Source organism: Rissa tridactyla, chromosome 5 (genome assembly GCF_028500815.1).
Source record: "Rissa tridactyla isolate bRisTri1 chromosome 5, bRisTri1.patW.cur.20221130, whole genome shotgun sequence".
Lineage (NCBI taxonomy): Eukaryota > Metazoa > Chordata > Aves > Charadriiformes > Laridae > Rissa > Rissa tridactyla.
In genome coordinates this window covers 55,223,578-55,245,038 of record NC_071470.1, presented here as the reverse complement: position 1 = coordinate 55,245,038, position 21,461 = coordinate 55,223,578, and the positions used below count along the sequence as shown (strand labels likewise).

The window sequence follows — 21,461 nt, the reverse complement described above, 5'->3', positions numbered from 1 at the left end:
TCAAAATTAGGGTCTATCTCTGTTCATCTTCCTATTGACCTATCGGAGACAATGGACATTGTGGACAATGGACACGTGCTCCAAATTAAGTGCTGCTTTTATAGTTTTCAGGGAACTCTGATGAGACACTACCTGCAAGCTGGAGTGGCATCAACTGATGAATAAGCAATCTGTTAGCAACTTGGACTGAAAACAAGGTGCTGATGAGGGCTGAGGAGTGAAGCCAGACGTTTAGGATAGCAACATAATCAATAACCTGCCAGGCTGTGAAAGGTGCATAGTGCTCTTTTGAGTGTTTTTTGGATGAAGTTGAGGAAGAGATTTGGTCTTTGGCAACTGGTTGAGCAAACTTAATTAACTCAGACTTGCTTTACTGTCATAGGCACCTACAAATCGAAAATCAAACTCTGGAAGAAGAAATTCTGTGGAGGATGCCTTTGCTGCAGTGGATGACCTGGCTGTTTGCAGTGCCTTTCAGGAGTGGGTCAGTATTAAACAGTCTGTAGCAACGGAGAGTAAAGTTGAGGATAGGATATGAAGGCTGTTTTCAGTCTAAGTACCTACTGATTGTAACAGCTAAGAAATAAATGGTTTCAGTTGAGTTGCCTGTGGAAAAAGCTTTTGACCTTTCCACAGTAGGCCATCTACCTTGCCAGTCTCCCCAAGGATCCCAAGACTGGAACAGATGCAAAGACTGAGCTGCTTGTTTGCCCGAGTATATTTGTTACTGGAGGACTACTTAAGCATCTGACAAGTTTCCCAAGACCCACCTTCATTTAAAACTATTATGTAAGTTGCTGTCATTGAAATAATAATAATAATAATAAGAAAAAAAAAAAAAAAGTCAAGCCTAACATTTGCTTAAGGCAGTACTGCTCTTCTGAAGTCCATCTGTGTTATAGTTTGTCTTCTGCGGCCTTTGTCTTGCTCATTACGTAGCAAGGAAGCAGCAACACCTACTACTCAATTCTTGCTACGCCAAGAGTGGAGAACGGAGCACCAGTCATTCCCAGTTTTGATGAGGAATCTTACACTATACTAGCTAAAGACCAAGTTCAAGGTTCTACAGAGATTAGCTAGGAGGGAATAGCCAACTACAAGCAATTCAAACCATTTTGTGTAGTTTCTGCAATCTTGCACTTATTTTTAGATGCTGGATGACTAAATCTGTGGGATGTGGCACATAAGGTGCCATAATGTAACTGCAATAGAAGGCAGATTTTGAAATCTCATTTTCAGAAACAGCTAAATGAGATTCACATAGGGAATTCAAATGTCCAAAGATGTGACAGGCATCATATAGGTTTTTAAAAAATTCCTGTGTGCTAGAAAGTATGGACATGGAATACATATGACAGCTGCTTATCTTTTAAGACTTTAAATGAAACTTGTCTAGTCAACCTTACATAAATGTTGTCTAAGCTGCTGCCGTTCATTCTGTTAGTGGACAAGCACAAACCCAAGACCCTCAAGCCTTATTTCATGCTTAAGGGTATAGGCAAGGAATCAGTTACCACAGAGTAAGCTGAGGCCTAACCATGTTTCTACGCTCAGGCCTTGTGGGACCCCGCAGCAGCAGCACGTGTCCGCCTTAGTGTGAGAGCAGCACACATCCGCCGCACTGTGGGTGTGTTCTGGCTGTCCCCATTTGGTAATGTCTCCCAGGAGACCTCAACTGTTCCAATTCTGTTGTCTCCATTCTTCCTTGTCTCCTACTCTGTAGTATTTCACGGTTGGCCAGGCGGCTTTCCAAATAGTTATAAGCCTCGCTTATAGATAAAGTTTCCCATAGGCAATAGGGTACTACCCGTTCAGTACCTCTCTGGTGTCAGGATAGATGCAATGGAAAACTGTAAATGTCTTACAAAATCTGGGCCACTCAGATTTCAAAACGGAGCTTTTGTCCCCAAATAATTTATGTATTTCCATGAAATTTTTTAAAGGTAATTTTTGTTGTTGTTGTTCTGCTGGCTAACACCTTGATTCCCTTCTTGGAAAAAAGATATTATCAATGTCTATGGGCAAGACCATACATATATTATATAGTAATGAGCTAAATCGTTGTCTGTGCCTGTACTTTCTGCAAATGAACATTCTACATGCTTAGTCCTTATTCAGTTGTTCTTAAAATAGGTTTTTGTAGATATTTCACTCCAAGAGTGACAGAACCTTTTGCTCTGCAGTTGATTTTTTTTTTTGGGGTGTTATTCAGTCCTATATTAAACTGTTGCAAAATAAGACATGAACTTCGAGACAGCATCAAATGTTATAATGGAAGACTGAATTGAGTGCCACTATCATTAATAACTTTCATTACAGTGGAGGCGAGATCAAACTTACCAAGAAACTAAAAATTATGTTCCATACTAATTTATAGGAGATATTTTCTTTTCTCATTAAAATAAAATCAAATTCCTTTTCTAGCAGGCTTCTGATGTGGTATCTTTAAATCCTCCATCAAGTCCTCAAAAACTGTCTACAAAAAAGACTATCCAAATCCTGATGTCAAACATGGAATCTGGAGAGGGAGGCCCATGTTTTTAAAGGTACAGATGGAGTCTGTATACAGATGTAAAAACCAGAAATCTGAGAACTGCTAATATTCATACATACCGCTTTATTATATGGCACGTGGAACAAAAGGTCTCTAAAATGAATGCTCTCTGGTCTGCTTTCCTTAGGAACTATGAAAGAGAAAAGAATGTGATTATCATTTTTGTTTCAGGCAGTTTATTTATGTCTGGACTGAGGCAGTGGTCTTCTAAGATCCTTCTTTCACTCTTGCCATCAATATGCCTCCAGCTGTAAAGGCAGTTCCATCTTTTAGAAGGTCTTATTTTCAAGAATCTAAATCTTTGATAATAAAGTGCACTGATAATAAAGTTGGACAAGTCAGGGGCCTCCATAATGATTCTTCCCATTGTATTTCTGCAGTGCAGAGCTGCTGATTTATATGCATCACAGGCTATAAGACAGTGTAACAGAGGGTGGAGAGGTTAGGATCAGAAGGGAACATAGCGATCATTATCTGAGTTACTGGATAATTTCACAAAATTTACAATTCTAGTGTTGATACTATGTTTCTACTGGTATGATTCAATAACCAGACAGCTACAGAGGCAGGACTGATGTGGCCTTAACGGAGAGCCCTACAGACAAATACTTTCCAAGAATCACCCTCATGTCATCATGAGCATTTCCTTCCATGAGCCTATAGAAAACAGAGCGTAGGAACAAACGCAGTGATCCCAGGCCCTCGGGCTCTGAGTGCCTTCTGAAGGCTTATGGACTGAGCCTGTTCATGTGCTCAGGACGCTGTACCCCGGTCAACCACGGAGGATATTAAACCTGAAATATAAATGGTACGGACTGCAACTCGGCCACTGGGCCAGGAAGAATTTACCTTAATTACAGCGTCTCACAAGTCCACAGAAACATAACACTGTCTAACAGAATAATGAAAGCAGCACTGTGGATTACTTTTCTCTCTTGCAGTAAGGAAATAACACGTTTAGGTGATACTTTTAAATACTGATATACAAATGGTACTAACTCCAACGTGAAAAAGAAATACGAAATTTCCCTTCCAAGAATGCTTATGTACTGAATTCTACAGAAATCATAGGCCTAAAGTCAATACCATCTCATACGATCTTTTCATAACAAGAGAAAATCATTTGCAGGAAATGCAGGTGATTTATACTGCTGCAGGTGACATTCAATCACAAAGGGAAAAAAGCATCTTAAATGACCAATGGTACAGCTTTTATTAATGACTCACAATACGAAAATGCTGTAGCAGTGGAAAATTCATCAAGAATTTGCAAGTGCAAATTGATAGCTGATTTACAAATAAAATATTGAAGTCATCAAGTGAACTGTCCTAAAGAAATCATCTACCTTAATTGTGCTGAAGCAGTAGGAAGTGGGCTACAGAAAAGCTGAGCCACAAAGACTTGGTAAATTTTCTGCCCCATTAACTCTCAGTGAGCTCGTCTTTGGGATGAAATCTTGACCCCGCTGAAGGCCTGATTACACTAAAATAATTTAAATGTGGTCAGATACAAAAAACGCTCATTACAAATTCAATGCCTGATCCAAAAATCTGCATATGCTTTGGATCAGACCTTTGCAGTATACCTACAGTTCAAGGCTTCAGTGTTCTGAAAGGCAAAGGAAGTGCAACTTACCGTTTGGATTTTCCTTTTCCAGTCTGTTTCCAACAGTGGTGTCTCTAAGGTGGTGCGCTTTTTCCTGTAAGTAAAAAACAAGCATAAAACCAGCAGCAGAAATCAGTACCGGAAGTTTACTGTAGAAATAATGAGTAACTATATAAAGTTGGAGTCTTTAGCATTCTGAACACCAAGTTTCTCTCTCTCTCCAGAAAAATAATTTTAAAAGATTGAAAAAAGTCTGTGACGCACTGAAAGTAGATGCTAATTTTACATTTTAGACCTAAGAGTCTTGTGGAGTTTTTCCTATCAGTAAGTTACATCAATTCTGGCATTAGATTAGGCTTGGGAGTTTTTGCTTTGGACAAGCGATTTTTCCTCAAAAATCCCAGTGAGAACCAGGCAACTGCAGTGATATCATGAAGTAAATTTATCATGTTCTTGTTGGGGTAACAGTGAAAGACTTTTTCGTGGTACGAACCCAAAAAAAAGTCCCACATGCAATGCAGGTTATAAACCACCACTAGAAAGTAGCTTTTTCCCCAAAGCGGTGAAAACAGACCAAGTAAATCCTCCTTGAAATACAGGTTTACGACTTAGTGCTGCCATCTTTGCACAGATTAAACATCATCTTCCTCCACAAGTAATTCCCGTGACTGACAGAGCAATACCAGCAACTCCCACCTGCGTGCTTGGCCGCAGGCAAATTCGGAAGGGGGCATCCACCCTACTCTGGCACTGCTGCCGACCAGCTTGTGCTGTGCTGCTGGTGCCCGGCCTGGGAACTGGGCTCCTACACCATCCTGAGCCTTTGCACTTCTGCTGCTAAGTGTTCCACTGTGATGACAAAGCTCATGCTATTTCTTCAGTAAATGGAAACACAAAGAGCATTTAATCTCTCCTCGTCGGCAGCATCTGCTAGCTCTCCCACTCTGTAGAGCAGTAGACTAGCTTTGGTTTTCCTCTTTCTACTAAATGCACTTAAAGGACAACAAGAAAATATTTTTGTTAATGCATGACCTCATATAAAATGAGGGCATAACCTCTTCCTCCAGCTGTCTTGTTAAAAGTAATTAACAAACCTCCTCACCGTGCCTTTCTCCTTAGCTTCTAGCTTTGATGCAATTCAGTGACTCAGTGTGTGGGCTTTTTAAAACCTGGTTTTGTGCACCTCAATTTACTCCATACATTGACTATAAAGGAGCTGAACAGCGCTGCTAACAATTGGGAATTTCACTAAGTCGATTCCACACTTTTAGATAGGCATAAAGCCTGATGTAAGTCGATATATATTAACAACGTACGCTTGAAATAGTTATGTTTCTGTTAGCTGACACTGTTCAATAGCTCATTTAGTTTCTTCAGCTATGAAGGTTTGTGGTTTCATAAAAGATGCATAGACCTAAGCATCGCCTAGCAGTTTAGACAAAGTCTTAACAGAAGAACACATTTAACTCAGGATTTTAACCAAACGCAACAGCACCTGAAGTTAGGCAAAATAAATTCAGGAAGCCTCTCAAGTCATCAAACAACAGTGGAAACATATCTAGAAGATTCAGAACCATAAGCAGCAAGCTCCTTGTGAGCTGATGGGCCTATAAATCACGACTCTTTATTTTTGACCTCACATGTAGGAGCCAAAATAGAAGAGTTTGTTTTTTGGAACTTCTGATCAAGATTCCCTGTCAAGAAACATAAATATCAGACTCATACCTGTCGAGTGGGCTGTAGTCTCTGTTTTTCATTCTGCCACTGTTTAAATCTGTCAAGAGCACCATCCGCAGAAATTGCCCCCTTTTTCACCTGTTCCTGCAAGTGGATGAGTTCTTCCTGCTCAGCACGGCTGCTGTGTTTCACAGTGCTATCACTTACTGTGTCAAGGTGGCCTCTGTGTGCTGCCACAAAATGTAGAAAGATAAAGGTAGAAAATATTATTAACCCTTTTCATTCCTTTCTCCTTATGATGCAAGCCCTTTTTTTGACAAAAGCATGTAAGCAGCGATTTTATAATCTGACATCAATGAAAACATACTGCCTTTAGGGTGGCTCCCTCCCTCCCTTTTCTTCTTTCTGTTCAGTTTTGTTCATTTCTTTGGGGTTTTTGTTTTTTTTCAATGAGAGAAATGCAACAAATCAATGAAGATTATACCATTACCCTTTGGCCACAGAGTAGCATCTTAAACTTTGCATTCATTACTATTGCCCTGATCCATGGATTCTCCGTTAGTGTCAGTTCAAATAAGAATTTCCTTCTAGCACTAAAGCTATAGTACCGACACTTTAAAGGAAATTGTTGCTATGTTAAGACAAAAAATATCCACAGTGTCTTGTTTCCCGTTCCTTCTCCAACTTCACACATTACATTTCGCAGAAGCTGGGGCTGAAATTTGGTCAGAAAGCATTTTGAAATTTTACGTGTTTTCCTTCCCCCACATTATTAAATACATCGCAGCGACAAGAAAACATTACAGCCTAGTCCTCCTAGAGATTACAACACGGGTGCACAACTGAAGAGAAATGACAGGGAGACGCGTGTTACCAGATTCACAGCCTGGCCCAGGGAGGTGTAGCACCGCCTTTCTCCAGGGTATTGATACTGAAACGGCCGATCCAGAACACATGAGCAGCCCAGTACGAGGCTGTTGCAAAGGTGCCATAAAGCACCTGTTTCACTGCACAAAGAATGCAGCCAGGATAAAAGTTTAAACTGTAAGCATGATTTGGGTCAGTTTTTCTGCTGTGTTATGCAACAATATCTTTATTTTAAGAGAGGAAGGACTGTGCAAAGGGAAATATACCAAGGGACTCAAAAACAAGCTACTGTGGCTTCTCCCACTCCCTCCTTTTGATCATACTAGCACATATTAGGCATGAATCTGTACTCTTCTGCACCTCAGCTAAGTGTTTCTATTTTGATGGAGTAATGACCCTAATGCCTTGCATCTGTTAAGACTGTTTGGAAATCAGACCAGTTTAGGTAAAACGGCAGTTATCATATCAGCAAAAGCGTGTGTGTGTGTTTCCTCAGACCCAAAAAACCTACTCTGTTTTGTCATAGAATAGTCGGGTTGGAAGGGACCTTTAAAGGTCATCTAGGCCAGCCGCCGCCCCTGCAATGAGCAGGGACATCTTCAACTGGATCAGGTTGCTCAGAGCCCCCTCCAACCTGTCCTGCAATGTTTCCAGGGATGGGGCATCTACCACCTCTCTGGGCAACCTGTGCCAGAGTTTCACCACCCTCAGCCCACCCATCAGATCTATATGTCTCCAATTTAGAGAGAAGGATGTTGTTGTGGGGGACTGTGTCAAAGGCCTTACAGAAGTCCAGATAGACAACATCCGTAGCTCTTCCCTTGTCCACTGATGTAGTCACTCCATCATAAAAGGCCACTAGGTTGCTTTGCAGAGGTATGCTACCAATATTCCAACATAGTAAGACCTAGAAGGTTCTGTATTCTTTTCCTAAGTGGTTTAGCATTCATGAAAAGTAGTGTCAGTAGCACTTGGGGACTGCAGTTCCCCGCTGCAGAAATAAATAGGCGATTACGTGCTGCTCTGCATGCTTTAATCCTGACCCGTTACTTGTTAGTGGAAGAGGGAAGAAAAGTCATCACTCGGTGTTCATGCATTTTGTACATAACATTGTCAATTATTTTAGAGTACCACTAATGCAATTTATGGTAGCAACATTTTGACGTGCTACAACTCAAATAACAACTGGACTGCCATGAGTCCATTTTACATGGATGTTGGGGTACCCAGAAGAGAACTGTTCCTCCCCACGCTATTGCTTTTCCACGGCTGGCACTAATGCACAGCTGAGCCCTCCTGTCCTTCCTCTTCTTGGTTTTAATCACAATGAGGGAAGGAAACAGAAAAGCATAAAGTAACTCTGACTCTACAAATCTTTCCCACAAGACTGTAACTTTTATTTTTCTTTCTTAATCTGATCTCCTAATGCTGCGATATCATTAAGGATATAAATCATATGTGGGAACACAGATGCTAAATCAGTCAAAACCAAGTCACAGCAAATCTCTCCTAGTTCTACTGAAAAGCATCAAGGCAGTTAAAAAGCTAAATTAAATTCTGTACCGGGCTTCCTGGCATCGCAGTACATCCTGTCGTTGTCACTGAGCACTCGAGTGGCCTTTTGCTGAAACACTACAACAAAATTAAGAATATAAGGAAGTTGGTGAAAAACGGCAATAAACAACATCACACATTCTGAATCAGAGAAGGAGGCTCATGAAAGCAGGCTGGACTAAATGTCTTGTTCTAGCCTAGGAGTACTTCTCAACCCACTTGTCAGTCTAATGCTAATTACTTGAAAAATTGTTCTGTTGCACAGAATGAGAGGATTACTGATATTACAGATATCATGACAAGAAGCTTTGAAGAAAATAAAATAGACTTATCACATTAACGTATTGCTTGTTTAGAAAAAACAGCTGGATCTTGGCGTTCTTCACATGGTACAGACACCTACCGTAGCCCGTTTCTTATTTTACAGGGAAAGCTAAGGCAGAAAAAACCAATAGTACTAGGTGAGAATAATGACACGGCTTAAGAAAGGGTATGTGTGTATTTTTGTCTACTTTATTCAAGCACTAGGAACAGCAGCGCATGATCGCTTACTCCATTAGTGTAGCCCATCATCCCCATTGCTGTGAGGTGCCCAGAGTACAGCCAGCCTGGATACGCCCTGAAATGCTGCAGTCAAACGTTTGCTGGCGGCACATGTAAAAGGCAGAAGGTGGGAATTGCTCGGTTTCTGACTTAGCTACTGCCATATAGGCTTTCCCTCTTAAGTCTCAGTTCTGATTTTAGCTAAACAAACTGATAATCTATGGTAATTCCTTCCCATGAAGTGATCTTTCTGACATCACTGCAATGCAGCAAACGTGCCAGTTCAATGGAGCAAATATTTGCTTGGGGACCAAGGCCCAGTGCAACGGAGCTCTGCTCAAGCGGCAGAGCAGGCACGCTCTGCGTGGTACCTCAGCATCCCAGCTTCTCACTCCCATGACCAGGGAAACCCAGTGGACCTTGGTTTGCTCCTTGTCTGCCTGCTCAGACTGCCTTGTACGGTGCTTCCACTTCTTTCAGGGAAACTTGTAAAACAGATGATCAAGACCCCTGTGAGATCTTAACTCTGTGTACGCTTCATGCAGGGGTGAAAAAGCAGCAGCCCCTAAGGGTGTATTTTTCACAGTGCAGAATAAAGTCTTTACGCTAACTCCTGAGTAGGCTTGTATGGAAGATGATGATGAATGAAAACAGCTGGGGACTTGATGTTCCTTAAAATGTTTGCAGGCTAAACGGAGAGAGTAAAAGAACTCTACAGGCAGCACAATCTGCTGATGTTATGTCCCCAGCTTCAGCCTAACACTGACAGATTTTAACTTCTGCAATACTCTTCTCTCTAATTCTCAACGAATCCTGCTAAATATGGTTGCAGTGTTTTCTTCTATACTTGAAACAGTATTCTCTTTTTAAAGAAGAAATCAAAATAACCAGAACACAGAGGTAATGCAGGCAGCCTGAATTTTACTGCATAAGGAAGAGAAGGGATACACTCCACAATGTCCCTGATTGGAAAGCACTTTCATTGATAGGCTTTGAAATTTCTGCTGAGTTTTGCAGTGTTGGAGTAATCAGAAATGGAATTACTCTTCCAGTTCAAAGTAAAATTGTTAACACCACTTTACATGCCGCGTCTTGCTGAAATGATTTTAGTTGGCAGCAAGTATTCAGTGTGGGTGAGGTCAATGAAAACAAATTCCTGTTTCTGGAATGCCTGGAAATACATATACACGCACTGCTGTACAACTGCCACAGGCTTAGGGAAGACTCCAGCAATTTACTCTTTCATTCCCACTTTCTAATGACTTATGAACTGCTTGAATACAGTAGTGGAATGAAAAAAAACCAGGCAATCTTCCACAGGGATATATTCCATTATTTCTTATGGAAGATAAAGTGAATATTCCTTCAGCAATATTAATATAGCAATTTTTTAAAGGGTGAGAACGACACAGTCCTTCAACTGCGGAAGGATATATATTTTCATATTTTCAGAGCCTCTCTGCCATAGAAAAGCTGATTAAAAAGTCGCGGTACTTCTATTGGCAGTACTTCTATTATGCTTTTTTACTTCGCAACCTTCAATAATATCTGTATGATCAGAAAGAGAGTCCTTTTGAATTTTTAATCACATTGTGCCTGGCTAAAGTACCACAGATGCCTGTAGGTCAAAATCTGCAAATTATATGTCGTGACCTGATGTATGCTATATAGTTTTTGTCTACAATTTATCTCCTCTTCTCTCAGTTTCTGAGAATTAAAGGAGGCTGAGAGAACTAATAAGCGATTCAACTTTATTCCCTCTCCTCTTTTCAGTTGCCACAGGACACAGATGAAGTTCTTTGCATGTCCTAAATACATTTTTATGTCTTAGGTAGTAGGATCGCTTTTTAGGAACGTAATGTAACCTCAATATTTCTCCAGGAAAGCAAACTCAGAGAGTAAGAAACTACTGCAGTATTTTGTAGTAGGACATGAAACCAGAAAACAACATTTAAAAAGCGTGACAAAACACAAATTTTGTGGCAAATATGCAAAACTCTGGGAAAATCCCTAACAGAAGGCTTGGAAAGTGAGCGGGATCCAAGGAACTCTGAATTGCCTTTTCTATCGCCATCAGACTAGCTACAGATGTTTCAGGCTGTCTGCCCATGCAGGTAAGTAACACTATGACGCTTGAAATGTGGTTAATATGGTTATCACCACAAATAGAAGGGCTAGAAACATTTGAAATCTAAGTCTCCTGGGTATAATTCTGTACCAAGAAGAGCATTTTACAGTCACATGCTGCGCAAGAAACTGTGATGAGTATAAAGGGTCTAGAAAGAGAGAATGAATTTTTTTACAATAGCTGCAGTTTGACAAAAAGAATAGGAGTTTGATTTTTCAGAATTAATCAACGTTCTAACACAAAGCCATAATGCTAAGGAACTACAGAGATAACACTACGAAATTTCAAAAATTGCTCAGTGATTGGCCAATAAGGAGCGATAATTAGAAACACAAGCAATCAAAAGGTAGAAAGAGTTACGTTATGAGAGAGGACAACTCCTATCAGTTAAGAGGCAATGATCAACCAGGATATGGTTTCTAACTTACATTTTGCTTGACACATTTAAACTATGAGAGATGTTGCCTAATTTGTTGTATTAGCAACATTAGCTCTAAAAATCCAAGAACAGTTTGCCACTATACACTTGTCCTGGTTTCAGCTGGGATAGAGTTAATTTTCTTCCCAGTAGCTGCCCTGGTTTGGATTTAGTATGAGAATAATGTTGACAACATATTGTTTTAGTTGTTGCTAAGTGATGTTTACATTAGTCAAGGACTTTTTCAGCTTCCCATAGAAGCTGAGAGGGAGCTCAGCTGGGCCAAAGGACAAGCTGGGCAAAGGAATATTCCATACCATAGACGTCATGCTCGGTATATGGATGGGGGTTGGCTGGGGGGGCCAGAAATCCACTATCGTTGCTTGGGACAGGCTGGGCAACTGATCCTCAGGTGGTGAGCAACTGCATTGCATCATTTTTTTTTGGTATATTCTTGTACCATAATTAGTATTTTCTCTTCCGTTATTGTTCTATTAAACTGTCTTTATCTCAATCCACAAATTGTTTTGTTGGTTGGGTTTTTTTCCTCCTCTTCTCCCTGCCCTACTGAAGGCGCGGGACTGGGGGGTTGGTGGATGGGCAGAGTGAGCGAACGGCTGCGTGGTCCTCGTTGCCAACTGGCGTTAAACCATGACAACACTAGCGACTCAAAGAAAGCTAGACTCACCTACCCTCTGGAAGAATACGTGAGCGAATCATACTTAATACTAACCTACTAACGCAACACTTTCAGCAGAACAGACACAAAGAAGAAAAGACACAGCAAAAAAAATATAAAAAAATCAATAAATATCACTAATTTGAATTCAGTTTGCTTAGGGAAATTCAAGATGCATTTATTTATCAGCTTCATTGAGCTGATGTTCCAAATAAAATTATCTATCACCATGAAGATTTTATTTAGGAAACATTCAAAATTAAAATCCAGGGGAACAAAATCTTTACAGAAACACAAGACTAAGTGATAATGCAAATTAATTAATACACTAGGGTTGCACTTATTAACACATCTCAACTCAGTTGCAAATTACAGTGAGTTTGTAAGATTCCTCCTTGTTCTTAGTAGGTTTTTGCTTCATTCATTTTAGAATTGTCATGCAATTAACTCAAGATTAACAGAAGAATGGAGGAGGAGGGGTGAATTGCTAGTTGGGATATGTTGCAGGGAGAGACTTCTATCTTTGCCTACTCAATTTTTTTACCATTATTTAAACCTTTTAACATTTAAACTGTGTGTGCATAGCACCTAGGCAAATAAAACTTGCAAGTTCTTTTTCTGGTAGGGATTAGACTGTAAATTAGATGTAGCACAGCAAGGGATGACAAATACACAGAGAATACTAAGGAAGGAATATAGTAGAATGATGCTTATTATTCAGGAGATGAGAACTCTGCAGATGTTTGTTCACATCTTTTTAGATCTCTTTTTCCTTTTGTCTGTTTTGTTTGCTAACACACATCAGCATGAGGACGAGACTGAGGTCATCAAGGCAATGCTAACCAACAAGTTCTGTGAGAGATGATTAAGGGCCACTCACAAAATTGATACAAAATATTTCACAGATTTAAGATTAAACCAAAAAATTCTAGTGATTCATAACATGAAATGAACTAAGGAAATGGGACACTGTAATCAGTATGGCCTATTTTATTTTTCCAAGGCAACACAGCTGAGCACAGAACAAAAGCCTCATGACTCTGGTCTAATTAGGTCCAAGCATTGCGGAGAAGGGATGGCTGGGCTGTGCTGTGCAAGGTGACGCAAGCTCAGGTCCCAGCAGCTGTCCTGTCATGGCACCGTGGGTGTCTGAATGCACTTACACTGTCAGAAGACAAGGGGGAAAAGCCTGACCAATTTTAACTGCACTGGTGTGAGAAAACCAGTGACCACATCTAAACTGGCACGGAAGTTCCCATCTGTTCTAAACGTGCTGCCTGACACTCAAGACACCTACGAGAACACACAGCAGTCATTTCACCAGAATAAGGACTAGGTGATGTCAAACGCACTTGCAGAAATGTCAAAACGCCAGGCCATCCCGTTATTTGCAGTGGCCCAATGCATGCTGCCCGAGCTTTTCAGCTACAGCATCACATCCACTCACCACAACTTACACAGGCTGTTGTCGGCCCCTACCTTCCACAGCCACCTCATTAGTCATTCGAGATTGAAAAAACACAGTTTTCTCAGATCAAAAGTAAAATGACTTTAAATCGAATCACAGTGTAATGACAATGTGAAAACATTAATCCAAAAATAAACACACGCTCACCAGCAATTCTCTTCCCAATTTGCAGTGAGATTCTGAGCCTGTCAAATATGAGCTGAAATCTGTTAGAATCCCAGCAACCTTGGTCAGGGAGGGACCTCAGGAGACTACACAGAGGTGACTCCCCTACACTGAGGCAAGATAATAGAAGTAATACCAGAACCCCTCTGTAAGAAGGGGTAAAGAGCAAGTGAGAAGAACAGGTGCTGGTGGTTAGCGGAAGATACCGTTCAGAAGGCGGTGTCCAGGCACTTCTTGGTGTACCATACCCAATGGAGAGAACCCTCCCACTGTTGCTCTTGTCAGAAATTTTACTTAGTGGATTATGGAAGTTGGAAGGGCTCTAGCGATATATGCAAGAATATTTGCTCCAGCACGTTGAACTCGAGTGCGCTGCTGCAGTCCCATTTTGGTTCAGTAGAGAAAAGCAAAAAGGGGAAGACTCTACATCTGGTTTTCCCAGAAATATTTAGAATATTTTGTTTATATTTAGAATAGTTTGGTTTGCAACCAGGCAGCATCCTATAAATGTTTTCTCTCTGTGCACCTTCTTCAGTACATCTTTCAATCTACAACAGTTAGGATAGCAAAAAATCGGACTGGATGAACCCAGTGGGTGAAGCTAGTATACCATTTCCCAACCAGCTCTGCAAAAACAGTCTAAGTGCTCTAAGACAGCTCAACAGTGGTTCCTAGTACTTTATTCATGGAAAAACACCCTGAAGTTGGGGATACATAATGAAATTCATCTGCAGTGCAGCACTTTATACTCGCTGTAGGAAAGTACTAAAAATCCCTCTGTGGGATATAAATGTTTTGCATGGGCTCCGAGGCTTCACTTTGGAACCCCCCGCTTTAGAGTATTTAAATAATCTGCATAATAAGAATTGCTAAGTCAGGATGCGATCAGCATAGTTCCCAGTAATCAGCCTGGTAAGTTTCCAAGACACTAACAATTCTGTTCTGGATTTTGTTGTTTCGTTTCATTTGGGCTTATGCTGTCTATTCTATACACGAGATATTCTGCCTCCCTAAAAATATCCACTGGCTGCTACTTCTTCTGCATACCCTGTGATTTTGACGGGAAAGGAGAATGCTATTTTCTTGTGGGGTAGTAACTGGGAAACATATTTTTCCACTTCTAACTTTTAACCCTAGTGTGAAGTCCCACAGACAGCTACCTTTAAATAGTAAAATGTTTCCAGCGCCCAGATGGGAAGCACGTTCCTTCAGGGATTTGTGAGAGGTTTGCAAAGGAACAAAGGCTACAGCATACCGAGTTTTATTTATGCTGTTGTAGGACAGGTGTCCTGGCTGCAGAGAACCCCTCTCGTACTGGTGGTCTCTGATAAGACATAAATGATCAAACCAGGCCAGTAATGTAGTTCTTAAGCTCGGAGGCAGTCCTGGTAGGTCAGACTTCCGAAATGACAGGGAGGCATTACAGAAACTCATGCACCTGTCCCAAGAACACACGGGGGACTTTGGATTCCAGCTCAATTGAAGCTGGTATCAATAGGGAACATTAAAATTGCACTGTAAACTGAAAACACAACACCTTCATACATTCATTTAACAGTTGTTTTGGCAGCACACAATTGAAAAAACACTGAGATAACCTACAAAGGAATACTAAGCACTAGAGGAATGGAAAGGGAGCACACTAGGAGCACACACCATCTGGACAACAAGCTATTTGGCACCGATTTGCAGCTCCATTGGTTGATGAGCCTTTCACATAGAAGGCAGAATTCTTGCAGTGGTCTAAATTAAAGAACAAATGTAATCTCCGTTTGTTAAAGACGCAGTCCGTTTAGCAGTGTTCAATACGGTAGTTTGCACATTCATTAAAATTTGAAAACAGAATAAACAAAACTGAGTAAAAGCGATTAGAACACTTATATTTTAAAGCTTTCAACTCACTCATGTTTCCCAGAATTAATTTGTCAGCAAATTCAGGTCAGATGCCCAAACTGTAAATTGTGGTAGTTTGGTTATGATAACTTGCATCACCAAGTGACTACTGCCTAGGTTTCGAAGTGTAGATCCTGCTCTGAAAGAGATTCTCAAAACGGGCGTGTGAAGTTCCATGTTTGTTGTCTATAGATCAGCAGTTCCACTATCCCGTCCTGCAGAGCACCAAGTGGTAATCTACACTGTGCAGGCTTTCTGCTGAGTGCAAACTGCAGCTTCCGTGTATTTGAGAGCTACTTATTACAAAGAGGGCTATTTGCTTGCTTTCTTTGTTGCTATTCTCACGGAAATGCCACCACTTTTGCTTAAAGGAGAAGATACTCTTTTGTAACTTCATAGATTTCAATGTGTGGTGAAAGCCCTCATGGGAATTCAGCCACTCAATTTGTCCTGATGGATACAAAACACATATTAAAAAGGAGGCACCAGAATGCAACCCAAGAGGCAAAAGGCATTTCTGCTACACAATGCTTACGCTTATTATTTTTTTTGCCAATAAATGAGCCCATGTCTGTGGGTACATAAAGGGCAAAAAGAAATCCACCTCTTGCATCTCTGCCTGGCACTATTCCAACAGCCCCTGCAATCCTTGCAGCATGAAGCTTGTTCTTTCCATGAACTCTCCAAGTACATGGGGATCCCCGTGTGGGAGACTGTGCAGCCTTAACCCAGCCCTTCTCTGTGCACCGTACTCCATTCTCCAATGCCATTTTTTCCCCTGGGACTGGTGCCTTACCCAACACCAGAGGGAAACGGTTCTGAAGACCAATGAGAAATGCGCAGTGAAGACAACCCGTTTCTTACAGGAATAATATTTAATTCATTTTAGAAGTTAAAGGGTATTTAGCGAACGGAGAGAGAACACAGAGGAGGGAAGAATGCCTCCATAAGTAACTAAAAGTAGGTCTGCGGAACAGGACTTCTCTCTCCAACAAAGCCCCAGTAGCCCCAGACAAATCATTTATGACAGCAGCTGGGCTCGTGACTCCCCGACATTAGGGTGCTGACTAGACACACTAACAATTTAATTTGAAGTTCTGAGCGCTCGTAGTGGCTGCTGAAATCAACGGGATCTCTGCTTTGAATGAGTAAAGTATTACGTAATGCTGTTAATCTCAAGAATGGCATCTTAGTTACTTCATACTGAGCATCCAAAAACTCAGTGGATACAGGACAAAGCAAAGGGTTTATCACCAGAGGGTCTGAAACAACACACTGGACCTAAGGCAGGCACGAGTTATATTTCAAACAAAAATGGGAATGAAAAACACTGAAGAGTTTTGCATCCTATGCTCACCCACTTTAAACACTAGATGAAACAAAATACCTGTGCTAAATAGCAGCACAGGGCTATATACTTTAGGACTGTACTGAAATGTTTGTGGCAGGGAGAAAGAAGTAAACCAGCAAAACTACCTCAATTCTAACTTCTGGATTATTTGACTTTGCAACTTCTACAATGCTCTTTTTAACATAATATACGAACACAAAACCTGAAACTATCATCAGTTTATTTGAGAGATGAAAAATGTGTATATGCACTAGCCAGAGTAATTTTATTTTACACTGATTAGATGAAATTATAAAGCAATGGCTGCAAACACATGCAGGTTTTACTGATGGATTGGAATGAAAATTTCTGGTTCTTACAGCCGAAACAATCTTTTTTTCCTATTTTAAGCAGTTTTAATATAATAAACTGGAGACTGGGATATCGCTGGACTGGATGAAGAATTTTTTAACCACTGTGGAGCAGGACAAAAATCGCCAATCCAAGTAGCAAGAAAAATCTTTCAGCTGAAGATATATCACTTCTGTCTAAAATTTCACTCTCTCTCTCAGAAATCCCTGCACAAAACAGGAGTGACAAACCCCAAATTTGGAACTAGCAGGACGGCCAGGCGAAACAGAGGCCCGAAGGGTCAACTGAAGCGTTCTTGAAGCACTTCCACTTTTCTCATTAATTATATAAGTAAGTGAACTTGAACCAGAGGCCGATTCCACAGAACACAGGAAATTAATTTGTCTACCACTGCCTGCTTATAAAAGCAAAACTAAAAACCTTGGGGGTGCGTGTCTGTCTGTCTGTCTGTCTATCTATCTAGTGTAAAAGAACCACAGTCCCATCAAATCAGTTCCTCTGACAGTCTCTTCCGTGCTGAGCAGTTAGGGTAGACAAAGCAGAAACACTCTAGTGCAATAAAAGACAGCGAAAGCGATCTCCCAAATAATGCATCTTCACAGTAAGGGTTTTCAAGTCACTGGCCTGTCTACGATGATGGAGTACCAAGATTTGAGACACTGCCCTAGCAATCTCAGCAAAAGCAACCATTTCAGGACTTCTGTAGTTGTAACAGGCCCCTATACACGTCCGTTCTTGGATTACACTCGAACTACTGCAATGATTCATCCTTATACCTCCTGAACATGCTGAAGAAAGAGCAACTAAATGATGAACGCATTAGCCCACGCATTCTGGCCCTCACCTGGAGTTACACAGCCTGGAGGAAGAGAGCTAGCCAGGAAGAATAAAATAAATCACTGACTGAAATAGGCATGAAAAAGGACGTGTTCCTCTGTATTCGGTAGGATGATCTGGGCAGTATTAATCATGTTTTGGTGCCAAACATGCGCCGGATGGAGTAAGCAATTTGCTGGTGTCCTTTCCTAGCCTGGCTTCCTACCATTTATTCTCATGCATATTCTTATACATTGGCAGTTTTTTGTAGAGGAGGCTGGAAATGCAGGCGGTATGGATTTTGAGGCTTACACAGATATCTCTGCAGTGGGTTCACAGAAATTCCTTTTGTTGTTTTGAAATTTGACTTCAGTCTGAATTGGACTACAAGATACCTGAAATCTCTTCCAGTCTCACATTTCCATGAGTAAGCTCAAAAAAGTCTCCCGCTTTTCACAGAAATGGTAAAAGGACATAACCCTTCCTCAGGTGGCCATTTCTAGCATCTTGCATTGGAGAAAGAATATTTGAAAGAGGAGTTCTCACACAGGCATTTCTCCCTGCTGTTCTGACCAGAAAAAGTAAAATATGGCTAAAATCTCTTTCTTAGAATTAAGTAAATACATTTTGGTAAAGGAATTGAAAGGAAAGGTGATTCCAATAGCACATTCTGTATAACACTGTTAAAACAGACACACTCACAGCTAGCCCAGTGATTCCTCATTTTCCATCATATTGTCATAATTTTTGTAAAATTAAACCAAAAAAGTGATGCTGAGATGCAAATTGAAAATTAACATTAGTCAGAGATGTTCTCAGCTCATTTGAAAGGCGAGAATAAGTTGACTGAATCAACCAATTTGTTGGTTTGAAAGTATGAACAAGGATCTTTTTAAAAAAATATTATTCATCAAATAGAAGAGACATGTCTATGTTCTACCAGCAAATATTTACAAAGCAGGAGCACTAACCTTGCACTATATAGGGAGTGTTCTCCTCTCTGACCAGCGAACATACGGGACGAGGGGCAGGGGCTGGCGGCCTGTTCATGATAAAAGACCTGCGTTCTTTCCTTTTCTCCTCCTCAGCCAGTATGAAATCGTACACAGATTCATCCAGTTTCGCAAAAGTATACGGGTGTTCCTCCTCACTGTCCCCCTCGCATGTATCTTTGTCTTCTCTGTAGTACGCTGTTATGAGTCCATCACCACGTTCTCTTTCACTTCTGTCCTCCACAAAATTCCTCTCTGAAAAGCAAGGAATTGTGTTCCATATATAGGGTAAAGGAAGGGGATTAGGACTTAAAGATTTAGAATTTCCCAAAGTAACTCAGAAACCTAATTTCGCTTCTAAACAAAATCGCTTGGATTTTCAGAGGCTTCTGATCATCTAAGTCAGTACAGAGGACATCCCAAAGGAACAATCCCAACTTCAGGGCCTCCTCTTGATTTCACATCAGATTATCAAAAATAGATGCTTAGCTATTAGCCCCAAAATAAATGAGCTTATTTAAAAGAAATACTGAGTGCTCCAGTTGCTCCTACAGGAGTCACCCAAATACGTTCTTTAATGGTGAAGCCAAGTAAGTGCTATCTGTGGCCCCTGGCATTCGGGAAAGTCAGGCTATTTGTTAGCTGTTCCATCAATGACTTAAAAATTGAAACTTATTTTAGAAAATGTTGGCGTTTGTTTTTCCTACCTCTTCAGTGTCCCACTTGGTTTTGTGGGCTTTACTAAGATGTACTGAAGGACAAGGCGAAAAAAAAAGCCCCTTACAGTGGAGGCTGTATTTCATATATATTCATAGTACAATTACTCAGTGTAATTACAATTACATAGTACATATATTTCATAGTACAATTACTCAGAACTTGCTTTCCTTTAGCTTTTACATTCTACAGCATTAAAAGGAATCAATGAATTTCCCGATATCTGTCTTTAAAAAACACACAAACTACTAAGAGTTGGAAGTTGCTACTGAGGCTAGTGTTCCCATAAACGTTTACAACTTCCTTGTGCTGATTACCCATCTTTCCTGCAAAACCAGGAATTTTCCTGCCTGGAATTCTTGTACTGAGTCATGTTTTCCTCGTGTTGTAATCTACTGCCTGTACATGTGTATCTGCTAAACTAGGCTGTGTTTTCAATACTTCAGCTGCTATTTAAAGAACTGTTTTATCTGCTTATGGGCTCAGAGGAGCTAAACACCCTTTCTAAGTGGGATACATTTATAAATGGGATGCGTAATTTATAGATGGGATGGATTATTAATACGTGCTATGAACATGTATTCTGGATAAGATATAAAAATGTTTTAAAGCAACAAGTGGGATTAATACACCTGCTGTATTTAAGATGAAAACTATTTTGTTTCCATATCGCTATAAAGGTTCTGTTTCTTTCTCTGTAGGATATTCTTTCTTTTAACTCCCACAGGGGGCACTCTCATGCCACTGCCAAAACAAAGACGCCAAGAAGAGGTGACTTGCCTTTTAGGTATTCCACAGCAACGCCTAAAGCAAGTGGCTGACCGAAAATATTCGTTAGAGCTCCTCCTTGAAACCAAGCATCATCCCCATTTAGAGGAATTCTGATACCCCCGACCCATTCCCCAACGATGAAACCAAGGCTAACACTTCAGGAAAATTCACAGCATGCTTTAAAGGAACTATTCACACAGGTTTTTAGATGAACTCTGCCTTACCAGCACAGGAGTCAGCACAGGACAGACACCACATAGCCGAGAAACTTTCTCTGCTGGTACCCACATACTGACAACCAGCACTTGGCAGAGAGGGGCTTACTTGATGGTATAGCCACATGAGAACTATTCCAAGCCGAGCATTTAGATCAAACCTACACTAACAAATCCTGTATGCCAAACCTGACCCTTCTTTTATACACACATATAGTTGCAGTTCAGTATTTCAGGGGAAGCAAAATGCATCTTTATCGTTAATTTTATTCTGCCCCGCTTTCTCTTAGAATCCACCTATGACTTTCTGCATACAGCCAGCTGCTTCTTTCACAGCAGAAACCAGGATGAAAACCTACCTGTAGCAGGCTATAAGGCTAGAAAGCTATTTCTATCTACTTCCGTGAACTTCAAAGTGCCTGGTGATGGTAATTTAAGACTCTAATAGGTTATGCCACATTTAAAAACAGAGTTAGCAGTAATAAGCAGTGGAGAAACTGAGAAGCAGTTTATGTGCACGCTTATCAGTAGTGTCCATGATAAATAAGAATTTGTTTTTTCTCTATGTGACTATTTAAGACTGGTATTTAAGCTTGAATTCTTTTGCATACTTATTTTTCCCAATGAGAAAAAATGATAATCATCCCCTCTGAAATACAGGCAAATAGTCTTTTGGGCTTCTCATCAGTTGAATCA

At 40.6% G+C, this 21,461-nt stretch overlaps 1 protein-coding gene across 3 annotated transcripts in view; it reads right to left on the bottom strand.

Moving 5' to 3' along the window:
- The window catches only part of BANK1 (B cell scaffold protein with ankyrin repeats 1), a 161,644-nt gene that overhangs the window by 5,294 nt on the left and 134,889 nt on the right, over positions 1-21,461 (bottom strand). For 2 of the 3 annotated variants that reach the window (XM_054203896.1, XM_054203897.1), the window contains exons 11-15: positions 19,042-19,317; positions 8,268-8,336; positions 5,886-6,067; positions 4,191-4,254; positions 2,614-2,684 (exon numbers count right to left, since the gene is read on the bottom strand). In XM_054203896.1, the coding sequence (XP_054059871.1) occupies positions 2,614-2,684; positions 4,191-4,254; positions 5,886-6,067; positions 8,268-8,336; positions 19,042-19,317 (662 nt within the window). The remainder of the gene's footprint in view (positions 1-2,613; positions 2,685-4,190; positions 4,255-5,885; positions 6,068-8,267; positions 8,337-19,041; positions 19,318-21,461) is intronic. The other variant, XM_054203898.1, reaches the window with a different exon arrangement.